Source organism: Photinus pyralis, unplaced genomic scaffold, assembly GCF_008802855.1.
Source record: "Photinus pyralis isolate 1611_PpyrPB1 unplaced genomic scaffold, Ppyr1.3 Ppyr1.4_LG8, whole genome shotgun sequence".
NCBI lineage: Eukaryota > Metazoa > Arthropoda > Insecta > Coleoptera > Lampyridae > Photinus > Photinus pyralis.
Window position 1 is genome coordinate 11,707,973 of NW_022170819.1, and position 12,559 is coordinate 11,720,531.

Here is a 12,559-nt window from a genome sequence, read left to right on the forward strand (position 1 = left end):
TAATAATTTTTGATACAATACATTTCTTTGACATAACTAACAAAAGAATAACGCAAACTAGTGGAATCATAAAATTATTCTTCTCTTAAATTTGATTATATAATATAAAGTTTTTTATAATGCTATATCCAAAAAGTTTACGCTTTAAGAATATATAACGAAAACTAGTAGCCTTTGAAAAAATTTTGACCCCCTTCACTATGCAGAAGGACGCCACTGACCACAAATTTTAAGTACGTAAATTGGTAGCAAACTTTTTGTAATATTGGATGCGATAAAGAGTTTTTTGTTTTGAAGATATATCCAGTGTTCAGTTGCAGACAAAATGTTCACCTCGTCTAATTAATTACCAATCTAATTCCCCCACCTGAAATATATTGTGTTCCCTGTCTTACACCCTGCGTTAAGAACGACTTATCAAAACGTACGATTTTTACTAACGTGTTCTCAACCAAACTCTCACATCACAGGCTCGAATTGTAGTTCGTTCTGCTCAAGCGCATTTCACATCTCCTAGGTACCCTGAAGTAGTGTTTCTAAAAATCTCTGGAGGAATTCATATCTATTAGTATTGTCATTCAGACCTTTCATTTTCTCTTTAAGAGTTGCTCCTTTTGACACCTTTTCTCGAGATAATCGGACTGACTCCGCTAATAAATACTTTCAGAGTTCTTTTTCGACACTCGGTTTTAGATATATTTGAAATTTTGACGCCTTTGACAATCGGATTTGAAGTTGGCAGTGATACATCCTTTCATTTTCCCTTTGAGAGTCCCATTTTTTCTTCTTCCTCCTGGAGTCCACAATCCTAGGATTGGTTGGACGCAGTCGTCAACCCTTTCCTATCCTGCGCTAATCTTTTATAGCGTGTGGGGTTGACGAAATTCGGTCTTCCCAGTACTTATCCACTATCTAAACCATGTACGAAATCCACTTGAATAACTTCATTTGAAACAATTTTTTGGGAACGTTGATAAACAGACGTTTTTACTAAGCCCTATTTTAGTGTGTACAAAATACATTTGGAAATGGTTGGAAAATCTTTCAATAATTCCCTTGTCCAATGTTGCCAAGTTTACACTTTCATCTAGCTAGCTGTTAACTCGAATTTTTAGACATTTCCATTATGTTTATGTTAAAATCACATAAAACATTTTAGACATCTCCTACAAGGAAATGAAAGAATTTCCCGCGCACTTAAAATAATCACCTGGATTACGCTGCAAAGTTGAAGTGTATAAAAATTAAATTTAACAGTGTTAGTACTAGTTTGTTAATCGATCCAACAAGACGAGTAACAAGCGTAAAACAAAAGCATAAGCGAAGCGGTGAACTTACATTACAAACAGAGATGGTCTTGAAGTTACGACAGCGTGAGTTAACAGCACCTACGTCTTCTTCCTGCTTCAGCCACCAAAATAACATGCATAAATTATATTAGTGCGATTGTATGTGTGTAGGTATAATTAAATTTCTGTACATACTACATAATCGAAACAATCTGTATCTAACTATTTTTAAGCGGTAATAAAAAGTATGCAAGTGCAATCAAATAGAAAACCTTGACTTTCTCAAGCTTTAAAGGCATCAGGGTCCCGCCCAATTCCATGATTGGACTGCGCCAAAGCGGAACAAAGGTATGTAACATTGTAACAAAATAAAACAAAATACACAAAACTTAACAAACGGGGCTGATTTTTCATGTTTCAGTTATCTGAGAGTTAATTTTCATGAAAGTTTTAAAAATATTTCAAACGTTTTTGGAATTTTTTTTTAATCTTAAAATCCAATTTGAATATTTGTTAATTTTTGTATGTATGTATGTACAGGGTGGCGCATGCCAGTTTCCCCATGAAGTGGGAGGGAAGTGGGATATTATGTTCCGATTGTAATATATGAGTAATGTTCATATAATAAATTTATTTTCATGACTGAAATTTTTTTATTCTGCAAACCTGTAACGGTTTTAAATTTTACTTCTCCCGTTTACAAGGGGAAACTGACATATGCGCCACTCTGTATTTTTGAAAAGAAAATTTATTATGTTGTATTTTTAGATTAAAATCTACAGGGTGTTCCATTTTAAAAAGAATTGGGTTATCAGAATAAATATGCGAGGTCATGTAAAAGAGTTATCGGTTGCAATAGAACACCCTGTATATGTTAATCTAAAATAATCTGATTTCAATTCAAAAAAGCTTCGTGAGTCAAAAAATTTAAAAATAGTTTGTTTTTTGAATTTTTTTAAATCTTTTAAAATCTAATTTGAATTTGTTTGAACTTTTCTTGTATGTGATATACAGGATGGCGTATATGTCAGTTTCCTCATGAAGTGGGATATTATGTTCCGATTGGTTGATAACATGTAATATATGAGTAAAGTTCATATAACAAATTTGTTTTCTTGGCTGAATTTTTTTTATTCTGCTAACCTGTAACGGTTTTACATTTTACTTCTCTCGTTTAGATGGGGAAATTGACATATACTTTGTATTTTTGAAAAGATCTTTTTAGATTAAAATCTACAGGTTGTTCCATTTTTAAAAGATGAAGTTATCAGAAGAAGTATACGGGGTCAAGTAAAACAGTTATCTGCCCTAATCTAATTTTTAGCAATAGAGCACCCTGTGTATCTTAATCTAAAAACCATATTAAATTCTCTTTCCAAAAATATTACCATAAATAGTATTCCAAGAAGATTCAAGTGATTCGAAATAACACACATTTTTTTAATTCAAAATTTTTTCTTAAATATTTCAAGCTTTTTTTAAATTCTTTTACATAATATTTCTAACTTAATCTAACTTAAATTTTTTTGTATATGATATACAGGGTGGCGCATATATCAGTTTCCCCATGAAGTGGGATATTATGTTTCGATAGATTGGCAACAGTAACACTTTTAAGGTAATATGTAAAATGCGAGTAAAGTTAATATAACAAATTTGTTTTCTTGTCTGAATTTTTTTATTCTACTAACCTATAACGGTTTTAAATTTTAGTTCTCCTGTTTACATGATACAATTAACATATGCACCACTCTGTATTTTTAACTTAATATGTCATCTTTTTAAATTAAAATCTATCAGTAAAAAAGTTATCAGTGCTAACCTAATTTTTCGAAATGGAACACCCTGTATATCTTAATATAAAAAGATAGCATATTAAATTCTCTTTTCAAGAATATCACACACCATGAATAATATTCAAAAAAGATTAGTGTTTGAAAATCAAAATGTTTTTTAAATCAAAAAACGTGGGTCGATTGATGCTGTTGGTGGTATTAAGTTTCACAGAAAAGTGGCAGAGGGTTGCAAAAACTGCAAGTCTCAATTTCTCTCTAATTTTTTTTTAATAAAAAAACTGATTACCATAAATTAAAATTTTGCAATTTGCATTAAAAAAGAATTTAATGAGACCCCAGAAGATTAAAAAAAATTCAACAATTTTTTGCAAAATTTTAATTTAGCTTAAATCATTTGAAGTTTTTTGATTAAAGAAAATTTAGATTAGTTTTTGCAACCCTCTGCCACTTTTCTGTGAAACTTTTAAGATACCACCAACAGAATCAACCGACTTACGTTTGGTTCTGAGATACAGGGTGAAAACAAAAAGTTTGACTTTCTGAGATGTTATCATATCTTACTACTCATGTAAGATTGAAAAACATAAAAACGACTGATTTTGTTGGTATTTTTTAAATGCAACACCCTGTATATCTTAACGTCAATTTTTGCATTCTTTTTCCTGATTACATTGATGTATCACCGATATTTTTTTGTGTAATGATTCAGAGTGTTCCTAAATATGATGTAAACACGGAAGATTCTAATTTTATTTTATTTATTTTACGACTAAAAGTTCATATATAGGTTCGCAAACGCTTCGCTACCGATTTCTGGCAGTTTTTGAAATATTTCACTCAAGTTTGGAATATACGTTACCTTGAAGGGCTTATATCATTGGTCATGTCATTGGCAGTGAGAATCTACAAAGTGTTGTTTTTTCAGGGGTCATGTTCCATTTTCTAGCCTTACTGAACTGAACTTTTTTCGTATCTGTGACTGTTATCGAGAGGTAATTAAAAACCAATTTTCGGTAGTTAGCTAAATGAAAGTATAATTCTTCAAATGGTCAAATGGCTTTATTTGAATCATGTCTTGTTTTTATTAGTTTGACAGTTGAAAATTGTATCTTGTGTTTGCATATTAAAAATTAAAGGTTTAGAATTGTTTAGATTATAGAGTGTACAGTAGAAGTATAACACCCTGTAGATAGGAAACGAAGCGTTTGCAGATCTATGTTTATATGAACTTTGAGTTATAAAATAAGCCAAAGAATTAGCCCACTTCTCCTGTACATTTTACTATATCATATTTTTCAAAATTTTGAAATGACATGTTCCTACGGTCAGCCATTTTTTTTATTGGTATCGGCTGTCGTTTTGTCATCATGGATTTACAACAAAATCTCCATGAATCCATGCCCTACTATTTAAGAACAGTAAAAAAGCAGGTTTTTATTAATTTTCATGACTAAAATTGAAAAAAAAATATAGATTGTGATGTGTCTGTGTTGTCAGGAAAAAGAATGAAATACAGGATGTTGCATTTAAAAAATACCAATTTTGGGTAAAATCTCAGAAACAGTGCAACAGAAATTGTTCTACTATGCCACTGGATTCTACATACAAATATCTAAAATAAGCAATTTTACCTTTTTTTCTATCTTACATGGGTAGTCAGATTAACATCCCAAAAAGTCAAACTTTTCGTTTTCACCCTGTATCTCAGAAACGTGCGCAAGTATGCGGGTGGTATCTGTGCTAGCCAGAGGATGCTGGCATTCTGTTTTTTTACTTTACACCATGGTTACCAACAAGATCATAATTGCAACCCTTGCAACTTTTCTCAGAACTGCAGAGGGTTCATAGTATTCAGTTTTTTTAATTCTATAGCCCCTTTACCCCTTTACCGTTATACATTGATCTTTTTACTATCTAACTTTTATTACACATCCTGAGCCTTCGCCTTATTCAAGAGATGAGTGTTCCAACGGTTAAAAAGAAACAGTTCGACAACCTCCACTAATCTTAACTTTTAAATAAGTTATTGACAATTGGGAACTTGAGAATCAAAGATGCATTTTTAATGTACCTACCTATACAGAATTTTTGGTCATACTAAAGATTGCATTTTTCATTTCAGCCTTTAGCATACCTAAGCACTATACTAATAAAAATGCAAAGACACACAATAAAAGCCCCGGGTGCCTTTAAAGCTCAAGAAAATTAATGTGTTAATAAACTACAATATTGAAAGTGTGCTAACGTGATCAAGACAATATGATCTGGCACTGCAGGCCTACGCAAAATACACACCTCATCGCTAATGTGCTCGCAACTCGCGCGATCTTTCGCGCGCTCCCGAATTTGCTCGCGCAAACATGCAATCTCTTTTTGCGCCTCGTCCCGCTCCTGCTCGCGTTCAGCGGACTGTTCCTCGAGAAAGCGACAAGTCGCACGTAACTTCTTGTTAGCCGCTTCGATCTATGCAAAGCAAAAGCACGATGCAGTAATACAAAATAGAACAATATCTACACATTTCTAACCAAAGCCGTTACTTATGCGCGCTTACCGTCGCCATTCTTCACAAACGTAGATAACTTTAAAAGCACTAACTTACGATACCAAGACCGCTAACAAACTAAACTGATAAAATGTGTTTGCTTCAGATTTGTTTATTTGGCAACACTGATTGATTTCTCCTCATTGAAATTAATGTGTTTATTTGTGCAAGGGTTAAAATTCTGCAATTAGTCAATAAGTTAATTGAATTACGCTGTATGTTTTGTTTATTAAACATTTAATTTAATTGCGTAATTAAATGAAAATTAACACTCGAGATGCGCAAAAACCCAGTTAAGACATTTAGAATGTAAGCATTGCCAACAAAGGGAAAAACTTCCATCAAAGATTTCAATATGAGAATATCCCCGCATGATTTCTCCGGTGTGTGATTTATTAGTCACCGCATGTGACAAGCGCAATCAGTTAGTCATACCAGATTGTACTATATTCACCAACTCCCCTCATAATTATCTTTTCCGAGTTTTTACAGGTTTGGTCCTTCTAGCCTGATTGAATTGTCATTAATTTTTAAGAAACAAATCTAACTTTTGTGTGGTAACGTAACGAAGATTTCTTCTATGCTTGAAGCACACCATACCCATATATTGCCAAAGAAAAAAAACCTATTCTATGCAAATATTTAAACAAATATACAATTATAAGTTACCATAGAATGATATGGTTTAAATGGGTGTTTTTTGGTTTTTATTTTATAAAAAAGCATTACTACCAAAAGTCTCTAAGTGCGTTACAGACTCTTGTATACACTGTGTCCATGATAATAGTTATCATGGGGATCTGGGAAACCATAGAGGATACAACGATGGTTAAATAGGGGAAAGTTGCGCAATTAAACCGTTATTACAATGCAGAAAATTCGGATTACTTCCGAAGATATGCCAGAAAAACCGAAATTTTGTTTTTATTTTTTCTGATGATATTTGAGCAGGTACAGATCTGAGAAAAACCAACAAAAAAACCAAAGTTGGAAACTGTTGGTTTCAACAAGATGGGAAACCCGCGCACATCGCCCTAATCGTGTGCCAAATTTCCTGGAAAATTTCCGTCAAATTTTTGCCATATCTTCTTCTCTTCCCCAATTAGACCACCTTTGTATCTTCTATGGTTCCCGAGATCCCTGTGATAGACATCCTTATCTTGGACGCGGTATTAAAATTCAGAAGGGTTTCAGTTCATGTTAGTAATGCTTTTCAGCGCTTTCTAATACCTTTACATGGTATTTTAAACATTTTCCGAATATTTATAGGTGGGTTATACAGGGTAAACGTACGTAAGAGTCTGAAAAAATAGTGGAAAGCACTTACAAATGCGATACAATGCTCTGGGGAGAGTAAATAAAGCTCTACAAAGTTCTTACGAGGTTTTGGAAAACTTTCTTGCGACCATTACTTGCTCGTTCCAGAACAGGACGAGCGTATGAAGCTACAAACGCTATAGAATGATCGAATAAGGGCGGCCGCACACGAGCCGCATTTATCAGTCGGAGCGACCACTTTCGCCGTTTTCATTGTTTTCTTGGAATTTTGCGTTAGTTCTCTTTTAATTTTTGGGAAACTTTTTGAATTTTTCTGAATTTTCCAAATATTTTGAATTTTTGAAACTTCGGTTTTCATACTTTTTGGAATTTCAATTGTCCTAATTTATTACATCAAAATTCAATTCAAATTCAGAATTTTTTAATTTTCCAAATTTTTCAGAATTTTCCCAAATTATCTCAGTATTTCATATTTGTCTTCTCCTACATACATTTGGTTAATTGAATATTATGAGTTTTTTTAACTATTGTAAACCTTTACCATGTTTATGATTTTTTTTATTTCTCTTGTTTAAATGGTTTAAGGTTTTCTGGATAATGTTTGGAAATTTTGCCAAATTTCTCGAATTTGGTATTTGTACAGGGTGGCCAACTAACAATGCGAGGTATCTGAGAATCTATCCATCGCAGAGGTTTGCGGTAAAAAAAGTTATTACTAAAACGGCCACGAGAAAAACCTGGAAAATATTTTTAAGTATCTAAAAATTTTTAAGTTTCTGAAATGACCGCTAGGGGGCGTAACTGCAATCTGGAACCTAAAAATGAAATGGTGGGGGGTATTTAAAGGTTTCAGTAAAGAACACCCTTTATCTTCGAAACAGCTGAGCCGATTTAAACAAACTCGAGTTAGTTCAAAAGAGCTATTCTTCAGCGGTTTTTGCGAGCTTGTTTAGGCATCATTTAGCTACTTTTTCATGCAAAAAAATCAAACCAACGCATTTAATTTTTTTAAGAAAATTAACCATTTCTGTCGGAATGTCGAAAAAACCCTCAAGCGGCGATATGTGAAACTAACAAAATGCCGAAGAATAACTCTTTTCAATTAACCCAAGTTTGTTAAAATCGGCTCAGCCGTTTCGAAGATACAGGGTGTTCTATACGAAAACTGTTGAATACCCCTCACCACTTCATTTTCATTGTCAAACAAAAAAGGTTCAGATTATCTTCAAAGACCGGACATTTTTTTGTTAGGTTAATATAGCGGAATTCACAGAAAAATCACTTTTTTAGATTCCGAATTGCAGTTACGCCCCCTAGCGGCCATTTCAGAAACTTAAAAATATTTTCCCGGTTTTTCTCGTGACCGTTTTAGTAATAACTTTTTTTACCGCAAGCCTCTACGATGGACAGGTTCCCAGATACAGTACCTCGCATTCTTATTTGGCCACCCTGTACACTTGGAAGTTCTATTGAACTTTTCTGAGCAATCTTGATTTTTTTATTTTACAAATTTTTCGAGAACCTTCCTGAAAGTTTAGAATTTGTATGTTTTAATGTATAATCTTCTCGCTTTTTTAATTTTTGACAATTTCTCTTCGAATTTTACAATTTTTAAAATTGGATTTGTACTTGGTAACAAAATCACAATGGACACATTTTAAATTCTTGGTAGTTTGGTGTGAAAGGAGGCTATATCTATGGAATATATATGAACTAAGGACGTAGTTATTCCGGTGGCTTTTGTAGAAATTATTATACCTCAAAGACTTATTTATTGTTCCGATATTTAACCGCAAGTATCATCGATTTCCTTTTGGCGATTCTTGTTAAATCTGGACTACTTTTGCTTTTGCTCTTTACATCATTCGAATTATTGTCTTTTTGATGTGTTAATTACGTTTTTTAGATTTGAATTACCCGAGTTGTGCAAACGTTAATTCCCACATCTTGTATGCCATGCTGTCAATACCACTCTCTTTTTGTGTTTGTAATGATTGCAGCACCCTTCTGAGCTCAGTAAGGCTGCGGTTAAACTTCTAACGTAAGAGATTCTATTTTCATTGACATTCATTCCACCCCTGAATTTTGCGCAGCAATTTTAAATTCTATAAAAAGGGGAGTGGCAAATAATAGTATATTGAAAGACAAGTGTTACAATGCGACCTATTGTAATATGACTATCTTGTGGCACGAGTGGCGACGCGAAGCGTAGCCACGAGTGTCCGCAAGATAGAAGTATTACAATAAAGCATTGTAACACGCGTTTTTCATACTATTTTTTCTATTTCGGTGCTTTAATTTAATTTAAAAAATCATAATCAGAAGCTATAGGGAACATTAGAACTAACATGTTTTATGTTGGGAACACTTTTTATGCCGTTAAGTTTTAGGTTGGCAGCGTAGTAAGACTGACATTTTGAAGTTCAAACATAGAAGTATTGTACCTACTTGTACTAACTGGTAACTGCCAACTTAAGAGATGCAGATGAGTTACCAAAAAAAACGACTATAATCACTGTCTTTGTACAACTGTGTACAAAATCATCATTGTGACACCGAAATAGAAAAAATTAATTTAAATGCGCTACATTATTAATACAACACATTACCAGAACCTTTGATGGATATTTTCCCTTCTCCCTAAACCACAAGCACCACTAAACAGAAAATACCTACCTGCTGTTGAAGATCAAGGTGCTCATTTTTCGCCTCCTCCAATTCGATGCTTAGATCTCGATTCGTGGAATCGATCGGTACCTCATCATCCGTTCGTGGTTTGTTAAACGTCAACGACAAGTTGAGGATCGCGTTGGCATCCGCTTTCAAGCGATGGAGGCAAGCCTCAAGTTCGTTTCGCATGTCTAAAGAGATGTTCGTGTCGCCGTCGGGTGTCGCCGATATGATCTTGTCAACTTTAGGTGTGAAATGCACCCTCTTCTTGCCGCCAAGGTGCGAAATTGACTCGTCGTTGAGATTTAGCTCGATTTCGAGCTCGGTCAGATTCCGACCGATGTTTTTCTTCAACAATTCATCCACAAGAGTGTTATTGAGTTCGTCTTCGCACTCGCGAAAGTACTTTAAAAGCTGCGCGATTAACTGACGCAGCAACGTTGTCGTTTTCAGTAAACTGTCCCTGGAAAGCAGGCGCTAGTTGAGCGAGTGATGGTAAGTAACTAACCTTTCTTGGATGATCTCCGCTTCGTTTTCGCTCGCATCGCGCAAACTTTTTCGTCTGGCTCGTTCTACAGTTCCATTGAGAATTTTGAAGTGGTCTTCTTTCAACTTGGCAATCTCTTCTTCGTGCTGCTCCTTCAGTTCGTTAATCTCGCGTTCGTATTTTTCAACGAATTTGTTACGAATCTGCAGCAGTTCGGTGGGCCACTCCGAATCGTCGCACGTACCCGCCGCTATCGTCTAAAATAGTTATTGATGTCAAGCTGTGAACACTTGCAGATTCTTATTCTAAAAAGTACTAAATATAATGAGATTCAACGCAATTATCTTTTTTTTTAATTATGAAACCCACAGGAAGGGTCAGGTTTCTTTCAAAAAATTTTTGGGTTGAATTAAGGTCGGAGAAATTTTCATATGTACTGCTTCATGCGAATGGTGATCTAGAGTAGGTTTAATGGCGACAGCCAGACGAGATTTGATGGAATTGGTTATTGATACCAAATAGCTGTGACAAAGAGTTCACACGATTCGTCCCGTTGCGTTGGTTCCATTCGTATTTTCTATACCGCACAGCTTCAATATAGGAATAGTAGATTTCGGTTGGTTAGAGAACGCGATGAACAGTCCCAAGATTCTAGGGTTCTCTAGCCGGCGTTCTCGAAAGAGGGAAAAAGAAACAAGAGCGGCAGCTCGAGCGTAAAGGTCGTCTAAAGAATTTGGTCCCAAAAAATTTAAATTTTCACCCTTAAAAAAGTGAAGGTTGTTCTTTTATAAGCAACTCGTTCCGAGCGAACCGTGCTAAATTTCGAGTCGTCCCGTAAACAAAGTAGAATTAGTTTTAAAAGAATCGCGATAGAGTTATGGAGAAGAATAATCAAGTTTAATCGCGGAGACTATACTTTATTTCGCATTGGGAGATCTACGAACTTCGCTACTAGGCGAGATTGAATTTTGATGCGAGCTGCGCGTAGACCTTAGCGACGGCAAATAAAATCCTTTTTTGTGATCGAATCGCATAAAGCGGGTGTTCGCTTGAACAAACAGTACCCTATCCCGCAGAGCATGGCGTACAAAACCACGTTCAGGGGCAGCTGTTTCTGAAGTCGAACAACAAGAGCTAAACAAATGCTTTATGAAACACTGGGGAACATGCCCCATCACAAGAGTCAATCCTTGAGAGAAGCGCGACCATACGTAATCATGCATTCCATGACAAACTGAGATTGTGCAACATGCTAAATTTAACCTTTAGCGAATGTAAAGAGTAAATTATGTCTGGATTGGAACAAAGAGCATTAATTACGGGTTTAATACGAGGCATGTTCAATAAATACACGTTCGAACGCTGTAGCACGAATGTTAGTTTTGCTATAACCACAGAAAGTTACATAAGACGGTCGTCGGTAATGTAGGTGTCTACTGTGACAGTTTGCTCGTGATATTCGTAGGATACACAGTTGTGCGCGTTTCAGTATGGCAGGTTATATCGTTGGAGCGTCCAAGATCGATCACCGAGCAGTACCTGCTTTTTCGATCACCGTGGACCATGAGTTTAAAGACCTTCATGTTAACATCAATGCTGTCCGATACAGTGAAACTTTGACTCGCTTGCGTACAGCCATAAAGAATAAACGTCTTGCGATGCTTACGGAAGGCGTGATTCTCTTTCACGATAACGCCCGTCCGCATATCGGTAACATTATCACGTCACAGATAGCGCGACTGAGGTCGGAGGTATTAGAACACCCCCGTTATAGCTCGGTTCTGTCACCCTATGACTTCCATGTCTTTGGACTCTTAAAGAAGGCACTCAAGGGACAGCGATTCCATTTGGACGCTGAAGTCGAGCAGGCAGTTTTCACATCGTTCTGTCAACAGCCACAGGAGTGGTATGCCACCGGTATACCGCGTTTTGTGAAGCAGTGGGATGCCTGCTTATGTAGTACTGGCAATTTTGTTTAGCTTAAATGAACCGCTTATATGTAACACCGGTCGAACGTGTATTTATTGAACCTGCCTCGTAGTATGCCAATGACCTACTGCATAATATATGTATCCCTACAAAGATTAACACGAACCTGCGAGTCATTCCACAAAAATCGTAACGAGACAAATTATTCGATGAAGAAAACGCCAGAGCGATCCCACAGGTGAAGTCCGAGAGCGAGAGCTGTTCGATGTTTCAATTGTGCGTCCGAGGAACATTATTCCAATGAATGCCCGCGTCCGAAAAAGTACAATGCATGTTTTAAATGTAAACAGCCGGGTCATACAAAGGACAACTGCACGACACGGCGAGCACACCCAGAAATGAATGTTGTGCTGAAAATACAACGGCAAAAGCGAGCACTTCCAGCAGACACAGCGTGATGAATATCAAAAACCCCCGGGTGGGAGATAGCGTTGGAAAGTTCCTCCGGGAAACAAGAATTAATGGCACCGATTAAGGCAATGGTTGACGCAGGTAGCTCAATATGTAC

General features: G+C 35.7%; 1 protein-coding gene across 7 annotated transcripts in view; it reads right to left on the reverse strand.

Moving 5' to 3' along the window:
* The window catches only part of LOC116177763 (A-kinase anchor protein 9-like), a 38,566-nt gene that overhangs the window by 13,903 nt on the left and 12,104 nt on the right, over nucleotides 1–12,559 (reverse strand). For 3 of the 7 annotated variants that reach the window (XM_031496849.1, XM_031496851.1, XM_031496847.1), the window contains 4 exons: nucleotides 10,084–10,319; nucleotides 9,582–10,038; nucleotides 5,381–5,548; nucleotides 1,339–1,404 (listed from right to left, as the gene is read on the reverse strand). In XM_031496849.1, coding sequence (XP_031352709.1) covers nucleotides 1,339–1,404; nucleotides 5,381–5,548; nucleotides 9,582–10,038; nucleotides 10,084–10,319 — 927 coding nt within the window. The remainder of the gene's footprint in view (nucleotides 1–1,338; nucleotides 1,405–5,380; nucleotides 5,549–9,581; nucleotides 10,039–10,083; nucleotides 10,320–12,559) is intronic. The other 4 variants (XM_031496850.1, XM_031496853.1, XM_031496848.1 and 1 more) reach the window with 3 other exon arrangements.